We start from the raw sequence: 27552 nt of genomic DNA, 5'->3' as shown, positions 1-27552 counted from the left end.
TTTCAGTTCAGGCCCGAATAGGGTCTTACCTTTGAAAGGGATGTTCAAAAGTTTAGATTTTGATGACACATCCGCAGACCAGGACTTAAGCCATAACGCCCTGCGCGCTAAAATGGCAAAACCTGAATTCTTTGCCACTAATTTAGCCAGTTGAAAAGCGGCATCTGTAATGAAAGAATTAGCCAGCTTAAGGGCCTTAATTCTATCCATAATATCCTCTAATGGGGTCTCCATCTGAAGAGCCTCTTCTAGAGGCTCGAACCAGAAAGCAGCTGCAGTAGTTACAGGAACAATGCATGCAATAGGTTGGAGAAGAAAACCTTGATGAACAAACATTTTCTTTAGGAGACCCTCTAATTTTTTTATCCATAGGATCTTTGAAAGCACAACTGTCTTCGATAGGTATAGTTGTACGCTTCCCTCCACCTTAGGAACTGTCTGCCACGAGTCCCGCATGGTGTCAGATATGGGAAACATTTTCTTAAAAACAGGAGGGGGAGTGAACGGTATACCTGGTCTATCCCACTTCCTTAGTAACAATATTCGCAATCCTCTTAGGGACTGGAAAAACATCAGTGTAAACAGGAACCGCTAAGTATTTGTCCATTTTACACAATTTCTCTGGGACCACTATAGGGTCACAATCATCCAGAGTCGCTAATACCTCCCTGAGCAACAAGCGGAGGTGTTCAAGCTTAAATTTAAAGGCCGTCATATCAGAATCTGTCTAAGGGAGCGTCTTCCCTGAATCAGAAATCTCTCCCTCAGATAGCAAATCCCTTACCCCTACTTCAGAACATTGTGAGGGTATATCGGATACGGCTACTAAAGCGTCAGAAGGCTCAGCATTTGTTTTTAACCCAGAGCTGTCACGCTTTCCTTGTAACCCAGGCAGTTTAGATAAAACCTCTGTGAGGGTTGCATTCAAAACTGTGGCCATGTCTTGTAAAGTAAACGAAGTCGACGTACTAGAGGTACTTGGCGTCACTTGTGCGGGCGTTACTGGTTGTGACACTTGGGGAGAGCTAGATGGCATAACCTCATTTCCTTCTGTCTGAGAATAATCTATTGCTATATTTTTAAGTGCTATAATATGCTCTTTAAAATCTATAGACATATCAGTGCATGTGGGACACATTCTAAGAGGGGGTTCCACAATGGCTTCTAAACACATTGAACAAGGAGTTTCCTTGATACCAGACATGTTAACAGGCTAGTAATGAAACAAGCAAGCTTGGAAAACACTTTATTCAAAGTAAATAATACTTAGAAAAAAACGGTACTGTGCCTTTAAGAGAAAAAAAGATGCACAAACTCTGCAAAACAGTGTAAAACAGCAGTAAACTTTTCGAAATTTTTACAGTGGAATCATAAAGCCTTAGTAAGATTGCCCCGCCAGTCAAATAAATGATTAACCCCTTAATGGAAAAAACGGATTGACAAAACGTCAAAAACCGGTATAAAAACGTTCAGCGCCTTGCCACAGCTCTGCTGTGGCGCCTACCTGCCCTTAGGGATAGATTTGTGGGGAAAAAGCTTCCTTTAGGCCTTCAAGTACAGCAGGACCCTCTGGAGAAGCAGCTGGATGTCTTGTGTGTAAAAGAAGCTGCGTAACTGAGGTGCGAAAATAGGCTCCTCCCACCTCACTCGATGTTAGTGGGGCCTAAAAGAAACACACCAAAGTGTTTCAAAACTAGCCATGTGGGTTAATAACCCTTAAATAAGCCATAATGACCCATCAAAGTCCCTCAAAACGTTAATCTTTTAATAAAAAAACGTTTTTCTATAAGTGTCACCAGTAACAACTGAGCCCTTAATGCAAGCTGGTATTCCATACTGAGTGCCTGAATACAGCTTACCCTTCCCTCATGGGGATACTGCTAGCATTTTCTAGAATTATCACAGTCTGTCTAGAAAAAAATTGACTGAACATACCTCAATGCAGCATAGCATTCAAACCGTTCCCCCAACTGAAGTTTTCCTGCACTCCTCAGCCTCTGTGGGAACAGCAGTGGATCTTAGTTACAAAGTGCTAAGATCATCATCCTCCTTGCAGAAATCTTCATCCCTTTTCTGCCAGAGAGTGAATAGTACACACCGGTACCATTTAAAATAACAAACTTTTGCTTGAGAAAATAAAAACTAACATTTTTGTCACCACACTCACTTTACCCTTCCTAGCAGTTAGCAGGCAAAGAGAATGACTGGGGGGTGGAGCTAAGGGAGGAGCTATATAGACAGCTCTGCTGTGGGTGCTCTCTTTGCCACTTCCTGTTAGGAAGGAGAATATCCCACAAGTATTGGATGAATCCGTGGACTCGATACATCTTGCAAGATAAATATATATATATATATATTAATAATAACAACAATCACAGCGAATACATATATAAATAGTTAAACATAATTGCATTTATTCTGTTACAGTAAAAAACTGCTATAATAATGCATCCTATAACCCCATATCAAACCATAGTGCACTGATGGAACTAAATAAGAGAGCTCTCATTTAAAAAAAAAAAAAAAATTGAATCAAAAAATTATTGTATGTAATATATAAGAAGCAAAGTCCAGTTCAATTCAAATATCCCGTTTCATCACAGGGAAAGGAAACTCTGTGAAACAATTCCCAAAAGCACTATGAATATTTAAAGTCTGTAAAATGAAGGATTAGGCAGTATTGACTGAGGAGTATGTCAGGCTAAGAAGCTGTGTGAGCCTGCGATTAACCTCTTACCATAGCAAATGCTCATTTGGAAGCTCAAGGCAATCGTGGCTATATGGAATATTAGATATATGAAGCAGTGTCCCCTTTAGAGCCGCCCTAATAACATTAATCGCCAGTCGCTGTATATGTACTCACTCAAACGGCCATCCAGGGCTCTCAGCTATTTGCTGTGTATCTTCACCACCTTAGCGGTCAGTAAGACAGACTGTTTTTCTGGGTTGTCAAGGGGATTCCACAATCGCGGTTCCACACCTCCTCACTGCACCTGCAACTTGCCAGTCAGCTAGGAATACCTTCCGTAGTTTGTGACTCTCCCCAAACACGCCTCCTTCAGCAGTTTATATTATGTTCGATCTGCTTCAAGTAACAAACGTTTAGTTCCAGCTCTTGACAACTCCTTTAAAGCCTCCAATCTTTGTTTGCATAAAGTGCAGCCAGTGTGACTGTTAACAAACGCCAGCTACGCACGTTTCCCCCCTTAGGCACTGGGGCTTCTTCCGGCTCCATTTACAATCTTTAATCCATGATTGTTAGTAATGTCTTTTATAGGGATGAATAAAGAAAAACTCCCTCTTTGAGCCTTTTACTATCTTATAGCTGGGGTAAAATGGAAACATTTACCTACAATATTGTTACTTTGTAATTTCATTCTAACATAATTCAATTAAATATTTATCTCAATAAATCCTAATGATTCATTTGCAAAAATGTTCACTATATAATACGCTGTGATATTAAAGAAAAAAATATATAATAAAAAATAAAAATGTGTTTTGTTATGTTAACAGTTTGCCCTATAAATATCAACTTATATATTTACTATGGCAGTTAGGTTATTCTCATCAAAAATATTTATATGGCAGGATTTTTCTAATTTATTTTCCGATTATTTACTCACTTTTAGAACCATGTACAAAAAAAATTAAATAAGAAGGTTAGCATTCAATAATCAGCAATATCTGCTGAAATTGTTACTGGGACTTTTTACATGAAAAACAAACTTCTGGAGATCAATTTTGAAGATATACTAATTTTTACCCAATCCATTATAGTAATATATTAGTTATTGTTTTTTTTTTAATTATTAATCTCCCAAAAAGCATGCCAAGTTGATTTCCTCGTTCATTCCTAATGGTGAAAGGGCTTTCAAATTATAGATCCATTTACACTCTTGTTGCAATATTTTTTTTTTCTAGATTACCACCTCTTTCTTTTAAATCAATTTTTTGAAGTCCCCTAAACCTCAATTCATGTTTATTACTATTGTGTTTATGAAAAAAAATGTCTTGCAACACTATTGGTGTCTTTAACTTTATTTTTTATGTCCCTTTCATTTTCTTTGATTCTTTCTTTTAGCTCTCTGTAGGTTTTTTCTACATAATAACATGGGCAACTACAGTATACCAGGTATACCACTCCTAACTTTAGAGGATAATCCACTTATCACATTTAGGAATTAGCAAGTGCTGGATAGGACAGTATATATATATATATATATATATATATATATATATATATATATATATATATATATATATATACACATACACATATATACATACACCCCCACATTTTTGTAAATATTTTATTATATCATGTGACAACACTGAAGAAATGACACTTTGCTACAATGTAAAGTAGTGAGTGTACAGCCTGTATAACAGTGTAAATTTGCTGTCCCCTCAAAATAACTGAACACACAGCCATTAATGTTTAAACTGTAGGCAACAAAAGTGAGTACACCCCTAAGTGGAAATGTCCAAATTGGGCCCAATAAGCCATTTTCCTTCCCCTGTGTCATCTGACTCGTTAGCGTTACAAGGTTTAAGGTGTGAATGGGGAGCAGGTGTGTTAAATTTGGTGTTATCACTCTCATATACTGGTCAGTGGAAGTTCAACATGGCACCTCATGGCAAAGAACTCTCAGAGGATCTGAAAAAAGAATTGTTGCTCTACATAAAGATGGCCTAGGTTATAAGAAGATTGCCAAGACCCTGAAACTGAGCTGCAGCATGGTGGGCAAGACCATACAACGGTTTCACTGGACAGGTTCCACTCAGAACAGGTCTCGCCATGGTCGACCAAAGAAGCCGAGTGCACGTGCTCAGCGTCATATCCAGAGGTTGTCTTTGGGAAATAGACGTATGAGTGCTGCCAGCATTGCTGCAGAGGTTAAAGGGGTGGGGGGTCAGCCTCAGACCATACACTGCACACTGCATCAAATTGGTCTGCATGGCTGTCGTCCCAGAAGGAAGCCTCTTCTAAAGATGATGCACAAGAACGCCTGCAAACAGTTTGCTGAAGACAAGCAAACTAAGGACATGGATTACTGGAACTGTCCTGTGGTCCGATGAGACCAAGATAAACCTATTTGGTTCAGATGGTGTCAAGCGTGTGTGGCGGCAACCAGGTGAGGAGTACAAAGACAAGTGTGTCTTGCCTACAGTCAAGCATGGTGGTGGGAGTGTCATGGCCTGGGCCTGCATGAGTGCTGCTGGCACTGGGGAGCTACAGTTCATTGAGGGAACCATGAATGCCAACATGTACTGTGACATACCAAAGCAGAGCATGATCCCCTCCCTTCGGAGACTGGGCCACAGGGCAGTTTTACAGCATGATAACGACCCCAAAAACACCTCCAAGATGACCACTGCCTTGCTAAAGAAGCTGTGGGTAAAGGTGATAGACTGGCAAAGCATGTCTTCAGACCTAAACCCTATTGAGCATCTGTGGGGCATCCTCAAACGGAAGGTGGGGGAGCGCAAGGTCTCTAACATCCACCAGCTCCATGATGTCGTCATGGAGGAGTGGAAGAGGACTCCAGTGGCAACCTGTGAAGCTCTGATGAACTCCATACCCAAGAGGGTTAAGGCAGTGCTGGAAAATAAAGGTGACCACACTTTGGGCCCAATTTGGACATTTCCACTTAGGGGTGTATTCACTTTTGTTGCCAACGGTTTAGACATTAATGGCTGTGTGTTGAGTTATTTTGAGGGGACAGCAAATTTACACTGTTATATAGTATGTACACTCACTAGCAGCAAAGTGTCATTTCTTCAGTGTTGTCGCATGAAAAGATATAAGAAAATATTTACAAAAATGTGAGGGGTGTACTTTTGTGAGATACTGTATATATTTATAAAAAAAAAAATCTTAATTACCAGTTCTTAAGGTGTTTAACATTTGTAGTGCCTCATATTTTCTGCATAAATATGAGGCACAACAAATATCAATCTTCAATTAACGCAGTCTCACTCGCACCAGCCTTAATCGTTCTCTCTTTGGAGGACTTAGAGAAATGTTTAGTATATTGATAGATATGACATGTTATGATTAGGTTTGTTCAAGCTTAGATGTGTTTAAGATTAAGTAAGTAGTCGAAGGAAAATATGCATTTGAAATCTGTTGTCCTCTTTTCCGCATTCTAGCAGAAGACATACCTTACCTAGTGACTAGCAGAAGACACCTTTAGGTCCTAACTCGACTATAAACGGTATCCCCAGACCATCCCTATACTACCCCGACCAAGGACTATCTTTCAGCTTAGCCCCCACATGCTAACCTAACCAACTAAGACTGTGTCTGTCCCAACTCACTAATGACCCACCCAATGAAGCCTGACCGCATCTAGCCGATTTGACAGGACGCCTACATTGACTCAGATGCGACGGTTGACGCCGCCACCTCCTCCATTGACCACCGATGACCGCTGTCTCTATAGAATAAGACTGCCCAACACACCTCATCTTCTCAAAGATAGAGAACCCTATTTCATTGACAGTTTTGAATCCCTCCTTGGTTTGAAGTTTCAGTGTTGTTCATTGTTTACTGTACTGTTTATATTATTTAATATGCTATATCAATGTTTATATTGCAATATTGTTAATGGGTTTTTTTTATGACTGGCGGGAGGCATGACCTTACTCTGCCCGACTCCGCCCCACAAAATTAGCTGTGCCACCCTGGTTGATGTACCAGTGGAGACACTCATTGTGAAAGTGACTACCTGACACTTTTTCTTAAAGGGACAGTTTACTCAAAAATTTTCTCCCCTTTAATTTGTTCCCAATGATCCACTTTACCTGCTGGAGTGTATTAAATTGTTTACAAGTAGCTCCTTTACCCTTATATTGGCATTTGAAATTGTTAATTTAGCATGCGGTATCCCCACCTATTCTGAAAGTTTGTGGCCGCGCGTACCAGCTATAGATAAGATTTGTAAACACAGCCAACAGAAGAAATTACACTTCCAGTGTGATAAAGCAGAGATAAGGTAATAAAATGTTGATTTTCCATTGTTCTCTCAAAGTATTGGTGATTGTTTTAAGGACAGATATAAGATAAAGAAGCAGGTATAAGTACACAATGTGATACAGTAATGAGATCTGATTATACCTACAAGCTCAACCTATTTTATTAGGCTGTGGCTTCAAAACACAAAATCAGAGCTTTAATATACAGAAATAAACCTTAAAAAGCTAATTTTCATAAATTTTTTACTCTGCAGTTGGTAAGAAAAGCAATTGTAAACACATTAAGGGAAAAACTATTTTACAGTATACTGTCCCTTTAATCTAGCCCCTAGGGCCCTTGATCTCTTAGTTACAGCAGGCACCATAGACTTCAAGAATAATTATACCTGATTATCAGGGAGAATCCCCTGCTATCCAGCCCCACTTCTTGCCCAGCCCCTACCCCTTTTAGACCCCACAAACACCGCCTAAATGCCACCCATCCGTATAGCCACATTAAATGCACAAGGTCTAAACTCCCCCACAAAGAGAAAACTTTTACTTAACTATATGTATACACATAAGGTCCACATACTGTTTCTCCAAGAGACGCATTGGATGGGTGATTCATACTCTATTAAAAAATCCCAGAATTACCCAACATGTGAAATTGCATCCAATAAAAAAAGGGAAGTCGCGGGGGGTAGCAATTCTGATTAGCAGAGATTTGATATTCACACCAGAACACATAGAGAGAGACCCCGAAGGTAGATTTCTAGTACTAGTATGTAAACTGAACGAAATACCGTACACCTTGGTTTCTATCTACACCCCAAATGTGAAACAAATTCAGTTTGTGCGTACCCTTCTATCACGGATAGAAAAACTCAAACGAGGACATCTAATTATAGGTGGGGACCTCAACATGGCGTGGGATCCCCAAAAAGATAAACAATCTGTCCTCACCACACATGCAGACAGAAACATTTCCTCAACTTCTAATGCGTTCCGCAAGCTTATGTATCAATTTGACCTCTTTGATGCATGGCGTTGTTTAGCACCCACCCAAAAAGATTTCACGCATTATTCTAAAGCCCACAATTTTTACTCGAGAATTGACTATATTCTATGTGATTCATGGTCCCTAGACAAGTGTGTAAACCCTACCATCCAACCATGTACGTGGTCGGACCACGATATGGTGTACATAGACTTCATTGCACTGCAGACCCTAACCACCAGACCCCCCTGGAGGCTTCCCGAACAACTCTTAGCCGAGGAAGAACTCCCAGTACTCGTTAGGACAATAACTGACTTTCTGACGCACAATGACGACGACGCCACAGACCTATACATGGTATGGGCAACCCTCAAAGCTTACCTTAGGGGACATTTTATAAAAAAAAAAATCGGCCCACCTCCGCAAATCTAGTGGTCACCCACTTGCCAAACTATACGGAGATCTCCGAAAAATGGAGACCGCTAATAAGTCATGCCCTGAAATCCACATAGCCCAGTAGATAGGACTAATCAGAGAGGAAATAGCTAAAAGGGAAACACTAAAATAACAAGATAACTTGCATAGGCTCAAGCAGTTATATTATTACAAAGGCAACAGAGCAGATAGATTGCTAGCAAATAAATTACGGAAACTTACACAGCAGAGTAGGATAGCCTGCATCACCACCCAGAAGGGCCCAGTCTACTCGCCCAAAGAGATAGGAGTAGCCTTTGAAAAATATTATTCCTCCCTATATAATATTGCAACCTCAGAAACAACAGATACAGCCAGCACGGGAGGAGCCTAGATCTACCCACACTAACGGAGGAAGCTAAAACCTCACTGACGAACCAATTCACAATAGAGGAAGTTAAGACCGCCATAGCTGGTCTATCCCCCCACAAAGATCCAGGACCAGACGGGTTCACAGTCACCTTCTACCAGGCCCTGAGCCCTGTACTTTCTCCAATTTTGCTCCGATTTTTCGTGAGCGTGGCGCAGACAGGCAGATTTCTGCCGGAATTCCTTGAAGCCAATATTATTACAATTCACAAAGAAGGCAAAGACCCCACACTGTGCCCAAGCTATCGGCCTATCTCCCTTATTAACGTGGACACCAAAATTTATGCCAAAATCCTAGCCAATAGGCTGAGTTAACATCTACAGACCCTTATCCATCTTGACCAGGTAGGATTCGTTGTTAATAGACAAGGCTCAGACAACACCCGCCGCCTATTTAATATCTTTACAGAGGCAGCCGACCTGGGCCTCCCCATGCTCACCCTGTCGCTGGATGCCGAGAAGGCGTTTGACAGGGTGAGGTGGGAATATCTATTCCAAACTCTTACAGTCTTCGGTGTGCCTGACACCTACGTCAGAGCTGTTAAGGCTCTATATTCTTCCCCCACCGCCGTGGTAAGGGGCCTAGGATTTTGCTCCCCCACAATCAAGATAAACGGGACCCGACAGGGGTGCCCTCTATCCCCTCTCCTGTTTGTTTTAGCTATCGAGCCCCTTGGAGCAGCCATTAGGAGATGCCATGAGATCCAAGGACTCCAGATTCATGATACTGTTCAGAAACTAGCCCTGTTCGCGGATGACCTTATGGTCTTCCTCACAGACCCCATAGACTCCCTTCCCCCATTGTTCAGATTACTAAGGCGATTTGGCGAACTCTCATACTACAAAATTAACGTCAGTAAAACTGAAGTATATTCAATAAACATCCCTACCGAAGACAAAAACAAAATCCAACTCCTTTACTCCTTTAAATGGTCCTCTAGGGGTGTGCGACACCTGGGAGTGTTCCTCTCCCATTCCAAAACTATAACCATTAAAGAAAATTACGAGAACCTTCTGAAAGAGATTACATTGGACCTTAACTCTAAGAGATTCGGCGAGATCTCTTGGCTGGGCAGAGTGGCAGCCCTCAAAATGATGGTGCTACCCAAGCTGACTTATTTTTTCCGTTGCATCCCAATCTCAATTCTCAAGCCCCTGGTTCGAAAGTTACAGACCCTCTTTAATGCCTATACCTGGCACAATAAGAGACCTCGGGTGGCGGCCCACATCCTTCAAGCCCCAGTTGAAAGAGGTGGTATAGGCCTTCCAAGCGTAAGGAAATACCACGAAGCTGTGATGATCACCCATGCCTCGGCATGGGGTAATGGTCTCCCTGCAACTAGATGGAAAGAATTGGAGCAGGCTTCGCTCCCGGTGTTTGTGGACTTAGAGGAACTCCTCTGGCTACCCCCACCTTGGCAGTCCAAAATCTTCATCTCCAATAGCATTGTTAAGGGATGCCAGGAGAGATGGCTGAAACTCAGACATAGCAGGCTTATTGCCCCTCATCCCTCACCGGTACACTCTATACGAGGGCTCCTCTATGGACTACCCGACGCCCACACCAATTCGTGGCCTGACACGGATATTGGTACCCTACAAGACTTCTACGAAAACAAACAATTAAAAACCCATTCTGCTATGCTTGCTTTACCCTCGCTGACCCCAAGGTTCCATTTTGACCTACTGCGAATCCGATCTCTAATGAAATCCTGGGGCTTCCTAGAAGATCAACTTTGCGATCTTTCCCCGTGGGAATCGCGTTGGAAAGCAAACCTCCAACTTTATAAACCTCTCTCTGCGCACTACAAATGTTTAATGGAGGATAATATCCCGTCTAAAACAATTCATATGGAGGCCTGGGAAAGTGACCTACAGCTGGTACACCCCCTTGAAGCTTGGGAAGCATCAATTAGCCATACTAAAAAAGCTACCCATTGCGTCACTCTCTCAGAGTTACACTTTAAAATCATCACGAGGTGGCATCTGGTTCCCACTAAACTCCAAAAACTATATCCTGACCATTCCCCCATGTGCTGGAGGGACTGCGGAGAAAAGGGCACCCAACTCCACATTTGGTGGGCCTGCCTGAAACTCGTTGGCCTATGGGACAAGGTAGAGACACTGTGCAGAGATCTGGGCCAGGTAGACACACTTTCCCCAGCACTCGCAATACTACACCTAGGAGCAGACTCTCTCCCCAGATTCAAACGGAACTTGCTTATAGGCATCCTCACTTCCACCAAGTTGCTTGTGGCCAGGAATTGGAAAAAAAAAATCAACCCCCCAGGTGGCAAGGGGTAATAGACTTATGTTTTCAGAGAACACAGACAACTGACGGATTTTTGCCTAACATGGGAACCGTGGGACTCTCACTGGACCCGTAAACCCAAGTAAACTAACTAGCCTCTGGCAAACTAGAGACAGCTTAGTAGACAGAATTCGATTGAGCCCCTAGGGACCCGCCCTGGTGCCCCCCCCCCTTAGGGGAACCGGGCGTGGGATGAGAGAGAGCCCCCAGATGAATATGCACGGGCTGTTTTAAACCCCGGGTCTCTCTTAGTAAGTCACGGGAACCACCGTTTCCTGTGGCTTGATGAAGTCTATTGTGCTCGAATATCAAGATACCCTAGCGGACAGACCCGCTAAATCAACGGCCGCCTCAATTATATTGCTACTAAGATAAACCATAAGTTTTGGTAAAGATTGAAGAGCTCCTGAACAACGGCCTCTGTAAAAACGAGGTAACATAGAAAATAGAGGTACTGATACATCTCTAGAAACAAAGTTTATGTTTTCATGTTATGATGTTATAATGTTATGCTTTCAATATACAATGCATAAGCTGTATGTGACTACGTCCAAGTATGCGGATGGCAAGGAGACAACAATGCATGTGCATCTCTGAAAGCTTTTTAATTTTTTGGGGTCTGCGTGCTGTATGGCTAGACCAACAGTTGGCTAACATGCAAAAAAACGTCAGATCAAGAAAAAAAAAAGTTGTAACGGGGGAGGCCGGAGTTGGGATATTAGAAACACATTATTAAAGTAAAAAACAAACAAACAAAAAAAAAGTTATATGGTATCTTATCTACATATAAATACCGCAAAGATTTTAAATCTCATTACACTTGCTGTTAAGTTTACCATCACTTTAAACATATGCTCACATAAATTGCCACAAAAGATTACCCTGAGGAAGCCTAATTTTGACAAAACCAGTGGGTAAATGCATTAGCAATTTTTTATTACATCAAGTTTTGAAATCCTTACAGGTACAATTAACCAAATATGGAATTGTTAACATAAAGTTTTTCTGAAAACCAAAATTTTTAATTAAATATATATTTTTAAAAAAATTAATATTTTCCCGCCTATAAGTCACAATCTTCTCTGCCTGTGTCTTTAGTTGTTTTTTTTTACCTGATTACTGTACTGTACTGCCTTTCTGAGGGTACTATGTATACAAAAGTAAAACAATATAAAACTACCTTTAGGCTGCATGGATAAGCTGCAGTGTTCTCCAGGTGGGCAGCATTGTGAAGTAGCTGGGTGGGAGCAGTGTAATATTGTCTTGGGGTCACACTAGACTCAGAACTCACATTCAACCCACATATACAAGTGCTTACCAAATCCTGCCGTTCACACCTACGCAAGATTTTCAAAATTCATCCCTTCCTTACTCAAAAAACAACAAAAATACTTATTCATTCCCTCATTTTGTAACGCATTGATTATTGCAATCTACTCCTAAATGGCCTTCCAAAACACAGCCTCTCCTCCCTCCAATCTATTATGAATGCTTCTGCTATATTCATCCACCGTAGTCGCCGATCTACATCAGCTGCTCCGCTCTGCCAGTCTCTACACTGGCTCCCCATACACTCCAGAATACAATTTAAAGTATTAACCCTAACTTACAAAACACTCAGTCTAACTCCCAATTATATTTCCTCTCTCATCGTGAAATATTCCCCATACTGTCCTCTTCGATCAACCTCTGACCTATGTCTCTACACTCCTGTTATCTCTACGTCCCACTCCCGCCTCCAAGACTTTGCACGTCCTGCTCCTGTCCTCTGGAACTCTCTACCCCGCTCCATAAGACTGTCTCCAAACTTGTAGAGCTTCAGACGCTCCTTGAAAACCCACCTATTCAGAGAGGCTTAACATCTCTCCTCCATCTCTCATCCTAACCAAACTAATACATGAACTGCCTGACTCACTTCTGCAACTAAAACCAATGTGACAAGATACTCCAACCTTATGTCTCTGCACCCTAAACCTATAGACTGTGAGCTCTCCAGAGCAGGGCCCTCTTTCACCTGTACTAGATTTGTTTAGTTTTGTTATGTTTTGCATTTTATCACAAATCTTTGTCATTATGTACCCCTATCATTGTACCCAGCGCTACGGAATTTAGCGGCGCTATACAAATAAATGATAATAATTTTCTAATATTATATAATTTCCTGCTATCCAAAGCAAAAATGTATTGTATAATTGAACATAAAATGTATTTAATGATAATTTGTGCAATACAAATTTAACTTTTTAAAACTGGCTAAAATTTTAGCTGGGTGGTCAGTAAAATCAGCAGGTGCACCAGCTAAAAAGGTCCCGGGGAGAACACTATACTATGACGTCAATATTGCCAAATAACAAGATGTATACACCTGGTTCCATCCCTCTCCAAAATGCAAACTATTCTGAAATCCAAGTCTTTCCCGGGCCCAAGCAGTTTGAATAAAGGGTTTTCTACTTGTATAATAGGTTTTATTTACCTTTCTATATTGTTACTGATGGCATTTCCCTTTGCTGTATGCTCAGCAATACAGGGTAAGAATACATACTTTGACTCCTACTGAGCGATGCCTTTTTTTGACAATCCTTAATAAAGTAGCAGGTAGCTATGAAACACCTGTATTCCACAATCCTTTCTGGGAAGTCAGCAGAAGCATACACAACTCTGCAATAGCTATGTGACAGACTGAAATAATTACTTTTTTATATGTTTATATACAACCCTTTCTGGTTTCTCAGCTCTGTTGTCTTAAATGAATACACTCCTCCCTAGCGCATGTCACCAAACAACAAAAATAGGCGCTATTTTTTTTTATAATCCTGTGCAAACCCTACCATTTCCAAAACAATCAATTTGATGATTAATTATTTCTATTTTGGAAATAGTAGGTTTTTCAGCAGGGTTGTGAAAATTGAGCAGCAGCCTTGCTGCATTTTTTTGTGGTAAAGATTACATTTTCTTGTTAGCCTGTTAGACTTTAACTCTATTCTCTTTGTTTAACTGGATATACAGCATTGTTCACTGTGATTTCTATGAAGTGGGTGTTAACTGCTGAGAACATAAGTTTCAGTTTTGTTTAGTGGTGGATGTTATTTAACCCCTTAATGACAGAGGACGTACCAGGTACGTCATAGGAAAAAACTCCCTTAGTGACAATTGACGTACCTGGTACGTCCTCTGTTGTCTGAAGTGCTGGAAGCGATCACGATTGCTTCCAGCTGCTTCCAAGGGATTGTAGTGATGCCTCAATATTGAGGCATCACTGCAATCCCCTATTTTACATACCGATGCAGAAAGGGCCACTCTGTGGCCCTTTCTGAATCGGCCACTGATACTAACAATTTCGTTGGTTGATGGTAGCAGCCTTTATCTGTAGTAGCCTCATTTTTTTTCCAAAAGCGATCTTACTTGTTTTGATGTTATTACCGGAGCGGCGATTGCGGCCGGGGGGGTGCGGGGGAGGCGGGTGCGCGCGCACGCAAATTATGCCGAAAATGAAAGTAAAAAAAAAAAGACCAATGTGGAAGCAGGGGGATCTTAGCTCTTTAGTAAGGGATCTGGGAGGGGGAGGGATGTAGATCGTTTAGGGGGGCCAGCTACACTACAGAAAACAAGTATTACATAGAAAAAAGTAAAAAAAAAACTATTTTGGGGGGCAAATTGGGTACTGGCAGACAGCTGCCAGTACCCAAGATGGCGGCAAATAGTTAGAGGGGGAGGTTTAGAGAGATGTATTGGGGGGGATCAGGGAGGTTGTGGGGTAAGGGGGGATCCATCACTGCAGACTGTATGAAAAAATTAAAAAAATAATAATAAATTATTTTTATTTCAGTACTGGCAGACTTTCTGCCAGTACTTAAGATGGCGGTGACAATTGTGAGGTGGGGGAGGGAAGAGAGCTGTTTGAGGGGGGTCAGGGGGGGGGATGTGTCAGGTGGGAGGCTGATCTCTACGCTAAAGCTAAAAATTAACCCTACAAGCTACCTAATTAACCCCTTAACTGTTGGGCATATTACAAGTGTGGTGCGCAGCAGTATTAAACGGCCTTATTATTACCAAAAAGCAACGCCAAAGCCATATATGTCTGCTATTTCTGAACAAAGGGGATCCCAGAGAAGCATTTACAACCATTTGTGCCATAATTGCACAAGCTGTTTGTAAATAATTTCAGTGAGAAACCTAAAATTGTGAAAAATTTAAGTTTTTGTTTTATTTGATCGTATTTGGCGGTGAAATGGTGGCATGAAATATACCAAAATGGGCCTAGATCAATACTTTGGGATGTCTTCTAAATATAAATATATACATGTCAAGGGATATTCAGGTATTCCTGAAAGATATCAGTGTTCCAATGTAACTAGCGCTAATTCTGGAAAAAAGTGGTTTGGAAATAGCAAAGCGCTACTTGTATTTATGGCCCTATAACTTGCAAAGAACATGTAAACATTGGATATTTCTAAACTCAGGACAAAATTTAGAAACTATTTAGAATGTTTTTTTTTTGGTGGTTGTAGATGTGTAACAGATTTTGGGGGTCAAAGTTAGAAAAAGTGTGGTTTTTTTTCAATTTTTTCCCTCATATTTTACATTTTTTTATAGTAAATTATAAGATATGATGAAAATAATGGTATCTTTAGAAAGTCCATTTAATGGCGAGAAAAACGGTATATAATATGTATGGGTACAGTAAATGAGTAAGAGGAAAATAACATCTAAACACAAACACTGCAGAAATGTAAAAATAGCCATTGTCATTAAGGGTAAGAAAATTGAAAAATGGTCCGGTCATTAAGGGGTTAAATATCAGTCACTATCTCTTTTCAGACACTCCCTGTACACAAAATAATAAAGTAATATTTAAAGGGACCCTAAAGGTAAAGTTTTTTTTTCTTAATATATTACTTAAATTACTGTAATATGGTAGAACTGCATAATCAAAAAATGCATAATACAGATTACAAACCTAGATGTGAAAGTTTTTTTTCCCTAAAAATACAGACAAAAGGTTATATCTTTATCCTATAAATGACTACTGGAAATTATTTATACTTCTCACCCATCATATACTGAAAGATGGACTAGTGACCTAAACAATCACCCCCATTCAATAGAAAAAGATTTTTTGTTCTTATAAGAAATAATCTATTTCTCTCTCTATTATAGAAATAAATGACAAATCTCTCTCATTGGTATACAACACTATCATTTAAAACCATATTATGTAGGGGGTGTAGGATTTTGGAAACTTTCCTCCATATATTGTGGGAATATCCAATAATACAACCATATTAGGTCATGGAACATGGTCTCAGTTGCCCTATTGATTTATCCCCAATCATCTTCTTACTACATCCCCTGCCTTCCACCTCATGAAGCTACAGGAAAGCTCTTTCCATCTCTGCGGGATTAAATATTTGAAAAGGGCTGTGCCTCCCTCGCTCCATGAATGGTACAACCTGATATCTCACACTCTATATACGTCATCATTAGGTTCCTTAATAAAGTCCCACGGGTTTCAATATCATTTGTATGCCGATGACACCCAAATCTACCTCTCTGCACCAGACCTACCTCCTTCCTTACTAACCCGTGTCACTAACAGTCTTTTTTATATCTCATCTTGCATGTCCTCTCACTATCTTAAACTAAATCTCTCCAAAAATGAACTCCTTATTTTTTCCCCCTTCTTTCAAAATCTCCACCCCCAATTTTCTATAACTGTTGATAATTCCATCATTACCACTACCCCGCATGCCCGATGTCTTCGGGTCACACTTGACTCAGTCCTTTCCTTCACTCCTAACATTCAGTCCTTGGCTAAAGCCTGCCGCTTCCACCTTAAAAACCATCTCTAAAATTAGACATTTCCTTACACAAGGCACAACTAAGATTTAAATCCACTCTCTCATCCTTTGCCATCTCGACTACTGCAACTCTGTCCTCTCTGGTCTACCTAGCTGCCGCCTAGCTCCTTTACAATCCTTAAATGCCTCTGCCAGGCTCATCTTCATCTGCTGCACCTCTCTGCCAATCCCTTCACTGGCTTCCTCTTGCCTCCACACAAAATCCTCACTCTGACATATAAAGCCCTCAACTGCACTGCTCCCCACTACATTTTAGATCTCGTCTCCAGATACTCTCTCTCCCGTGCCCTTCACTCTGCTCATGATCTCCTACTCTTCTCCTCTCTTATTACTTCCTCACATTTCCGTTTACAGGACTTCTCCAGACTGGGCCCCATCGCTCCACAAGACTCTCCCCTCGTTTTAACAGCTTCAGTGCTCCCTAAAGACTCTACTATTCAGGAATGCATACAACCAACATTAACCTTTCCTAACTCCATCACTATCCCCTGAACCCCTTAGAATGTAAGCCTATGAGCCCAGCTGTTTGTAGATCGCCTTCATAAGAGCCGACTACAAAAGTGCAACTCTCGGCAGGGCCCTCTACCCATTTGATCCCTATAAATGTTATCCTGTATACCAACTATGTTTATAGCGCTGTGGAATCTGTTGGCGCTCTACAAATACCTGTTAATAATAAAATGTTAATAATAGCTTTAGAGCAAATATATTCCTGTAAATAAGGACAGGTTCTAGAAATTTTATTGGAAGAACAGAAACCATGACTACTAGCCAACCTTCCTTTAGTCCTTCTTAATCCCCGTTTTCACTTACTCTTTTTTATTTTCCCTAACTTTACCTCTTTCTCTTCCTCTTGGGTTGAAGATTTTTTACATACAGTTTCCCCCAATATATTTTGAATGGCATGTCTCTTGTGACGTGGATGATGGGGGCTATTTCTCTCGTGCCACTCCTATTAATCAACATATTTTATTATAATTACTATCCTATTCTTTTTTTTATTTTAATTTTTTGAGTCCATAATATCTGCTTTTTTCCCTCTGGTCACCACTATTTTGCATGTACTGGATTACCAGTTTAAACCTTTTCTCTTTCTATGACGTGTTACTCCAGGTAATATTAATATATATATATATATATATATATATATATATATATATATATATATATATATATATATATATATATATATATATATATATATATATATAATCCAAACCGATTTGTTTGCTGTTAAAAAACTAATAACATATCATGAAGGCACAAAGAGTATTCCTATAAAGTTTCTTTATAGGAATACTCTTTGTGCATTTATGAGATTATATATATATATATATATATATATATATATATATATATATATATATATATATATTTATTTATTTATTTTTTACTCAGTATTCTCCACAGACAATTTTGCCAGGCAAGTGGCATTATGAAGTAGCCGGGTAAGGGCAGTGTAATATCACATTTTCTGTTATTTATAAATGTTACTTAAGCTATCCAAAGCACAAATTCAATTGCATAATTTAACAAACAGATTTCATGATAATTAGTGCAATAAACAAGTTAATATTAATCTAATTTTAGCTTAATATAGTGTTAAATTTTAGCCGGGTGGTAAATTAAATCAGCCGAGTGGAGTCACCAATGAATAGGTCCTAGGAAGCACAATATTACGAATTTTGACGTTACCATACAATTGAACTATGCTTTTTTCAAACCTTCCATTTCCTATTTATCTTTTCTTTTGACTTCTTTATTGTTCATGTTTTAAACTGTAAATAATGAGAAGCACAGATGTCTCTTTTTTCCAGCACAAGTAAATGTGCAGATACATTCTGTATGTGCTTAAAAGCCACCCCTTTCTCTCCTTTTATATTTTATAGTAAAGATTTATTTTACATGCTGAGCATATGTACAAAATCAGATTTATTTTATCCTGGTAAATAACAAATCCGGCCGTATTTGACTCACCTCCATTTTGATGTTTCAGGGCCAGGCACACTTCCACTATTTGAACACCGAGCTCATAATAAAAGTCTCCAACTCCCAGCATTTCTGACCAAAATCCTTTTCCAGCTAATTAAAAAAGAAAATATATATTTATATCTTTAAACAAAATTGTAAACTTTGTTTTTAAAACAAAAAAGGGGTGAAAACACTGTAAACTAGCCATACATTGCTCTTATCAATAACTTTTTGTAGAATTTTGGATATATTTTTTTTTTATTAACTTTGTGTGCTTGATGAATATAGGGCAAGCACCCTATGTCTCTGTGTTGTGGGCCATACATTTGTATGGTGGGCAACATACACTCAAAAATTTCATGGGTTTTACATTTTGTCCAGATTGGCAGCAAGATCAAGGAATGTCCATAATCTAAATCCTAAAATGCCAAACAGATAGAGAGGCACCTGTGCATATCAGTCAGTCACATCCAACAAATAAATCTATGCATACATAGGGGTACTCGCATGTAGCAAGAGCACCCTAGTGTGCTAGTAGACACGGGCTGAGTTTATGGTGGATCAACTTACCCACTCCCAACAACTGGAACAATCCAAAAATCTTCCAAAGTCACAACTGGTGTCAAGCTGTATGTATTGAATTATACCACACTATTAAAATATGTTTTTTATAACAAATGAGCAAACTGCTTTAAAAACAGTGCAGTGAATAATTGAGGCCATACAACACGCTTCCCGGCTCTTATCCTCAGCCGTTTCATCAGGCATACTAAACCTATGTGGTCTTGTCTATTTAAAATCAGCATGAACTAATCAAATTAATAATTGGACGAATAGGGTGTGTATCACAAAGACTTAAGTAATAACCAAAATACAAATAGTATATAAATACATCTACTACAGCTTGACACACAAACATAAAAATAGAGATAAACTAACTTTATTTTGATCGCTACCATGACATGATATATAGTGTCCACCTAATATACAAACGTCCTCCTAGTTATACATGTAATGCCATATATTCAATTCACCACATATGATCAATGTACTGTGACTAATCCAAAATAAACAATGAATATGGAAACACTACCTATGTCTTAAGACGATGTTGGGAAAGAAAAAAAGGAGACGCTGAAAACGTACAAATTATACTTCCTGGTATGTGGCGTCACTGAACCACATGACCACAGGTGACCAATCAGGATGACAACAGCGTCCCAACTATACTATGGGAGAATGGAAAAAAGCGCTTACTATAAAGCGCATAGGACACACTCAATTATTAACAAATAAAAAGCCACGCCAGCATTCATAAAATTCATTCTTTACAAAGTTATCTATATTTATATATCTATCCTTTGGCACCAAATGTAACTGACTTTCCCCAGTTTTGCTTTTAAACATTACTGTGAATCTGCTGGCGAGTGCCAGGTTTTCTGTGTGTTGTGTTGATAATGTTTGTAATGTTCCCTGCGGGCCTGTCACCCAGGCTGCTCTGGGGTTAACTGCCTGTGTTGCTGGGAACTTTGCAGCTGTCTGTCAGTGTTCAGGGCTGTGGAGTTTGCTGTGGCTTAGGATGTGTGCCCAGTCCAGTCTGTGAGTGCGGTCCATTCCTGTGTTTTGTATGTACATAGGGGAGGTTACAAAAGCCTGTGCCACCCTGGGAGGTCCCCAGTTGGTTTGTTTGGAAGTATGCATTGTGTGGGTGCTGGTTTAGGGTCCCAGGAAGGGGGGAGACCTTGTCGTGGTCCTGGGCTTGATCCTTTGGCGCCAAATGTAACCGACTTCCCCCAGTTTTGCTTTTAAACATTACTGTGAATCTGCTGGCGAGTGCCAGGTTTTCTGTGTGTTGTGTTGATAATGCTTCCCTGCGGGCCTGTCACCCAGGCTGCTCTGGGGTTAATTGCCTGGGAACTTTGTAGCTGTCCGTCAGTGTTCAGGGCTGGGGAGTTTCCTGTGGCTTAGGATGTGTACCCAGTCCAGTCTGTGAGTGCGGTCCATTTGTGTGTGTGTGTGTGTATATATATATAATATAGTATAATATAATATATATAGCGCATAATTGCACAATTGTGTTCAATATAAATAGACTACATTTAAACTGACAAACTATATCTACTATATGTTCACCTAAGTGTCATAAGCATCAATGTAACTAAAACCGTGTGTCTGTGAATGTGAAAGTGTTAGAAACAACTAAAAACTATAATATATGAGACTACAAGGACAATGACACATAATGATATTACATGAAGGCTATTAAACTAGTGTAATCCATTAATAAGTGGGCGTGAATACTAAAATATTATAACAAGTGCAATCAGGGATGTGATCAGAGATATGTATATAAAAACCAACTAAATATATAATATATGATGATACCGATATAAGACCAGTCTACAACTATATGACTAGTGATAGGTATCTTGTGTGGGACATGAAATAATAACAAATCAAAATGAGTACAATATAGAAGTAGGTCAAAAAAGTAGAACTAATAGGCTCACTATGGAAAGATAGTAATGACTCATATGCAATGTGAACAATTATGTGCAAAAGATACATCTAATATATCATTACTATAATGCAATATTACATAACCAGGTCAAGTGAATAATACCCACTACTAAAAATCAAACAAAAAAAAATCACTTTTACAATGTTGTGAGTAAATCCATAATTGGTATGTAATGGAGGGGATGGATTCGTCATTTCATGACAACGATAGATTTATCATTTGGAATATAATAACCCTCAAATAGATACAATAATCTATAAAACTACAAAATATAACTATAAAAAGGCCAATACGAAAATAATAAAAAAAAACTGCAGAATCTATTACCTCATTTAAAGGGCTAGTAAACCTAGCAAATAATGTTATATAATTCTGCACATAATGCAGAATTATATAACATTAGCTTAGCGCTAGGTTTCTAAAGCAAATCGTTAGATAGATATTTAGCAAAGAAAACAGAACGTCGCTCCTGGCTCTACTGAGCGGTTCTGTTTTCTTCTACTAAGCGCATCGGGGCACGCTGTCTAATCACAGCCGGCCCAATCGCGCTATTAAACTGAATGTAGCTCGCTCCTGCTACCAGACCAGAGCGAGCTACATTGATTTTAATAGCGCGATCGGTGCGCTGCGACTAGACAGTGTGCCTGCGATGCACTTAGGAGAAGAAAACAGACCCGCTCAGTAGAGCCAGGAGCGGCGTTCTGTTTTATTTGCTAAATATCTAACAATTTGCTTTAAAAACCTGGCAGAATTATATAACATTATTTGCTAGGTTTACTGGCCCTTTAAAGGGATACTGAACCCACATTTTTTCTTTTGTGATTCAGATAGAGCATTACATTTTAAGCAACTTTCTAATTTACTCCTATTATCAAAATGTTCTTCATTCTCTTGGAATATTTATTTAAAATGAAAGAATGTAAGTTTAGATGCCGGCCCATTTTTGGTGAACAACCTGGGTTGTTCTTGCTGATTGGTGGATAAATTCATCCACCAATAAAAAAAGTGCTGTCCAGAGCACTGAACCAAAAAAAACCCAGCTTAGATGCCTTCTTTTTCAAATAAAGATAGCAAGAGAACGAAGAAAATTTGATAATAGGAGTAAATTAGAAAGTTGCTTAAAATTTCATGCTGTATCTGAATCACAAAAGAAAACATTTGGGTACAGAGTCCCTTTCAAGCCTGAGGGAAAGTATATCCAGTATGTTTTTCTTTGGCGTAAGCTAGTGTATCTATTATATTTTTGGGAAACGGGATATTTTCAAGTGGAGTGATCTTGAAAGAACAATGGCTTTTACTGTGTTCCACTGTGTTGTATCTAGAGACACTATGTTTTAGGAAACCCTTTTTAATATTTCTAATATTAATATAAATCCACCTTTCTCTGGGGTTTTTTTTCCTCACGTTCTATCTCTGATGCTCATTCACCACAACATAACTGTTTACCCCAAATATACTTTTTGGATCAATTGCCTCCTAGGTGCACTTTTCAGAACTCTTCTCTAGATATAATGGCCAGTGGGAGAAAAATAAAATCTCATGGCAGGACACCAGCTGGATAACCCTGCTACAGAGAATCAAAGCAGTGCATTGCAGCATGATGACTCAACGCACACAGAGAATAGGCCGCTAGATATAGGAATATTTAGTTCATAACATTCACTTACAATGAGTAGTCCGTTTTGTGCTCTGTACAAGTAGACACATTTGTCTTTGGATATCTTAACCCACTAAGATTATGGATTGCTTTTTTTTATTGTCTGCTAGAGAAAAATCTGCCTAGAAATTTCAGTACTAAATGAAGGAGGTTGCACAAGACAGAACATGCTTCACGTTTGTATCTATACTATTTATTATGATTAATATTATGTAGAACAGAGATTCCACCCACTCTGCAACTTGTAGTGAACATCTTGTCAGCAAATAAGAGACAATACTGTCTTTCTTCCCTCCAAAAGTATTGTAAAAGCCTTGTAAAGACACAGCTCTGCAACATTCACAAAGCTAAATACTATTGGGTGCCTAGTCAAAATCTGCTCAGGATGCCAGGCTTAGACAAAAAAAATATATCAGTTAATGAATGGAAATGTGTTCCTCTATATACAAATTACAAGCATATAACTGTTACATTACTGCCATGCTACAAACAGCTGGTAGCTGTTATATGACATTCACATATATCCTATAGCAATTGAACATACTATATTTTTGGAATATATGTAGTTTAGCAATAAACCCTAAAAGTAGTATGTGGAGAGCCCTCTGCTGGCCAGATGTAGTACCATAAACTTTAAAAGAAACAGCTGGTAAACAGGACCATGCAAATCAATTAGCATAAAAAGTCCAAAAATTTATTAGTTTGGGTTCAAATCCATCATTGTGCACAACTCCAGCACAAACAGCAGCCTACATCATCCATTTACAGCAACAGAACAGCAACCAGTAGAGATAAAGGGAGAGTGAGGAATGATGCTGAAGAGTAATGCTTCAGAATATACTGAGAGATGCCTAAGGAGAATGAGATTTGAATTTTTTATTTTCCCAAAAAAATAAAAAGTGGACCTTTCGACGGACTAGTAAATTATAGTAATATTGTTTCCAATTCAGTTGTTATTAGTATCGGTTATTTGTAGAGCGCCAACAGATTCCACAGCGTTAATTCAGTATTCAGAAACAGCAGCCCAATTTACTATTATTATCTAATTTGCTTCATTATCCTTAGTATCATTTGTTGAAAAGCATACCTAGGTAGGCTTAGGTGCAGCAATGCACTACTGGGAGCTAGCTGTTTATTGGTTCACCCAATGTGCTCAGTTAGCTAAAGGAGTACTTAGCCGGTTCTTCTAAAGGAAACAAAACAAAAAAAGAGAATAAAGCAAATTTGATAATAGAAGTAAAGTAGATGAAGTATTAAAACCATGTTAGCACTTCCCTTAAGGTGCTCGCTGCCGGCCCTGGTTCTCCCAAACCATATAAAAAAGGTACAAGTGCAGAAAAAGTGGCGGCGCTGTATCACCCTCCGGGGGTTGAAGCTGACCACGTCCTCAGGGTATTTCTCGCTCTTCTCACCTCCAAAACAAAGGCTCACAATAGTGTAGCTAATTCAATACAAAGTAATGGTGCAGAATGAGAGCATACTCATAAGATGTTAACAGCTTATTTTATATTGATTTTAACTTTTGCTCTTGAAAAAGGCCATTGCTATAGCCGAAACGCGTAGCTATATTTTAATAAAAGATTGGAAGCTGCACTTGAAGACGTCCTGTTTGATGGTTTCAATAAATGCTGATTTTTAACTTACATCTTGTGAGTATGCTCTAATTCTGCGCCATTACATTGTACTGAATTTGCCACACTATTGTGAGCCTTTGTTTTGGAGGCGAGAAGAGCACCGCCACTTTGTCTACACTGATAATAGAAGTAAAGTTGGGGATCTGTGGGGTGGTGATGGCGACATGAATGCCCAATGCAGTGTTTCTCAATTCCAGTCCCAAATGAGCCTAAAAGTGAAGTAATTCCCTTCAAAAGCTGTTCATTAGCGCACAATTATAACTGTTACACCTGCGCTGGGGTAGGGAAATCATTTAAATCTAGACAAATAGAGAATACAATTTTAAACAACTTTCCACTTTACTTCTATTACCAAATATTTCTCTTTTTTTTTTTTTGGTATTTTTTTTTTTTTAAAAAGCGGGAAGATAAGTTGAGGAGTGTGCACGTGTCTGCAGCACTATATGGTAGCAGTTCTGCAAGAATAGTATACATTAGCAAGAGCACTAGATGGCAGCACTTTTTCCTGTCATGTAGTCCTCAAGACATGTGCATGCTACCTATCTCTTCAACAAAGAATAACAGGATAAAGAAGCAAATTTGATAATAGAAGTAAATCTGTTTCTTTATTTTATGCTCTCTCACTCAATAATGAAAGAAAAAGTTTGGGTTTCATGTCACTTTAAGGGTTGAAATGGAAAAACACTGATCTACTAGGTCTACTTAATATCCATGATAAAAGACATGGGGGATAATACAGCTGAACAACTCACATTCCATGAAGATCTGGTAAAATCAGCCTTGCCTCTTTAAAAAAAAGAGCGGCCACTTGCCCACATTGTAGTGCAAGGTTCCCTTTTATAGGCCAGAAGAAACTGTAGGTCAGAGGCACCAAGTATACAGGCGATAACTATTTCTATGGCAATAACCTGCTATTTAAAAAGAGCCTGAAAACACACGTGATTATAGACAATTCCCGCGTTCATATGAGGGGTAGTGCGTGTTGTAAGCTAATTTTTCTCTCTTTTTCTTCGGTGTCCTGTATTTCTGAGCTTTTTGTAACTTCTTATCAGAACTATCTTAAGAAAAAAAAAAAAAGAAAAGAAAGGTTTTTTGGTAAGAATGTTCTTTGTTACCTACATTTGGTGAATCAGATATAAGGTGCAATTCAGTCTTCTCACTACAGTGATCTGTATGGACCAAGATGTCAACAAAGAGAGACAGAAGACAGTGTTCTCTATCAAGACACAGACATTATGTCAATTAAAAGTAAAACGCAAGGATATCTTTTTCATGTTACTGGATGACCAAATATGACTAATTGTATTAATTAAATTAAAAGAGAGAAGCGCTCAACCTGGGAACGAACAATAGCATAATAGCTTGTTCTATGGCTAGTTACCACCCAAGAAGCAGTCTCTTTTTGTTCAACATATGCCTTTCACAGAGAAGAACTTTCCTGTAGCATATCAGTCTGATCCTGACTTCACAGTACAGTCCAGCCCCAAAATACCAGGCAATCCCTCTCTGAACGAGAGAAACGGCAAAACCCCAGACGTATGTTTCGGCCTAGTGTGGGCCACGTCAGTGAGGTGCAGCCATATCCCTCTAGGCACACCGAGCAACGGGTCCACGTCTGGATTCCTGCATCACACTTGCACTGAGCAACGGGTCCACGTCTGGATTCCTGCATCACACGTGCATTTTGACTGTTTTTACTGCTAGAAGGGGGTGGGGGGAGGGGGAGATAATCTGTTAGTGTCTCCTCAGGTTAAATGCTGCTGCAGATAATCCTCTTTTCTATTGTGATAATTTGCAAATTTACAGGGGCACAAAACAACTTTTTATAAAGGGCATAACTGTCCTGGGGGCTGAGATATGGGCTTGCAAAGCCACCCCTCTCTGTCACATGATAGTCACTGCCCTAATTCATGTCATAAAGAACAACGGAGGGGTTATCTTACATGCTAAAGGATCCACTCCTATCGTAGCACACATATCCTGAAACTGGACTCTGAACTGGGGATTTTTGCGGATTTCTTGCTTGTGTTTACTGGCAAACTCTTCTAAGTTGGTTTTAAACATCTCCAGCTGCTTTGACATCTGCAACAGAAAAGGAAAAATACTATCAAGAGATGAGTATTTAAATCAGGTATTGTGCCACAATGGTGGTGAAAAAAATAAATATAAATAAAGTTTTCGATTTATTACATAGTTTCTGGCAATGCCCCAAGATTAAAAAATTATAGGCTAGAATAAAGTTCTGGCTCAATAAATTCCTAACGGTGAAAATCTCTCTTAATAAATATCACATTGCTTTTCTCTCTAATGGCCCTCGTATTCTAAATAGAGATCGAATTAATACAGCTATTTTCATCGACGGTTAATACTTAGATCTTGTAAAGATAAAAATTCACCCAGGTTTTCTGTCTTTCTAAAAGAGATTAGACTCCAAAATAGCCCTGGAGCAATATGATGCATTAATATGTACTGAGAACAAGGTGAAAACGTTTCTACAAATATGGGATAGAGTGATTATATCTCTCCCTTTGGAAACTCAACTTCAATTGTTATACCCTCAAAGACATTTAATTGAATTGATTTATTTGATACTTGCATCTACTTGGTATCCTTCCGAATGGAAAAATCTACTTTGATACTGTAAGAAGGGGTGTAATAAACCTTTTTTTTTTGTTTGTTTGTTTTTCCTTGGTTTGGTTGGCTAGGGTTTATTTGTTGTGTTATAATAATGAAAAAACCCAACATTGGACACACATTGAAGTTGGATGACACATATGGTGTTGTTTTTTACGGATAT

The 27552-nt window shown here is 39.2% G+C and overlaps 1 protein-coding gene across 1 annotated transcript in view; it reads right to left on the bottom strand.

Moving 5' to 3' along the window:
* The window catches only part of SNF8 (SNF8 subunit of ESCRT-II), a 55263-nt gene that overhangs the window by 25488 nt on the left and 2223 nt on the right, over positions 1 to 27552 (bottom strand). The window contains exons 3-4 of the mRNA XM_053697251.1: positions 26699 to 26837; positions 18950 to 19054 (exon numbers count right to left, since the gene is read on the bottom strand). Of these exons, the coding sequence (XP_053553226.1) occupies positions 18950 to 19054; positions 26699 to 26837 (244 nt within the window). The remainder of the gene's footprint in view (positions 1 to 18949; positions 19055 to 26698; positions 26838 to 27552) is intronic.

The sequence above is a fragment of the Bombina bombina genome, chromosome 1 (genome assembly GCF_027579735.1).
Source record: "Bombina bombina isolate aBomBom1 chromosome 1, aBomBom1.pri, whole genome shotgun sequence".
Classification (NCBI taxonomy): domain Eukaryota; kingdom Metazoa; phylum Chordata; class Amphibia; order Anura; family Bombinatoridae; genus Bombina; species Bombina bombina.
This window is presented reverse-complemented; position numbering and strand designations above follow the sequence as displayed.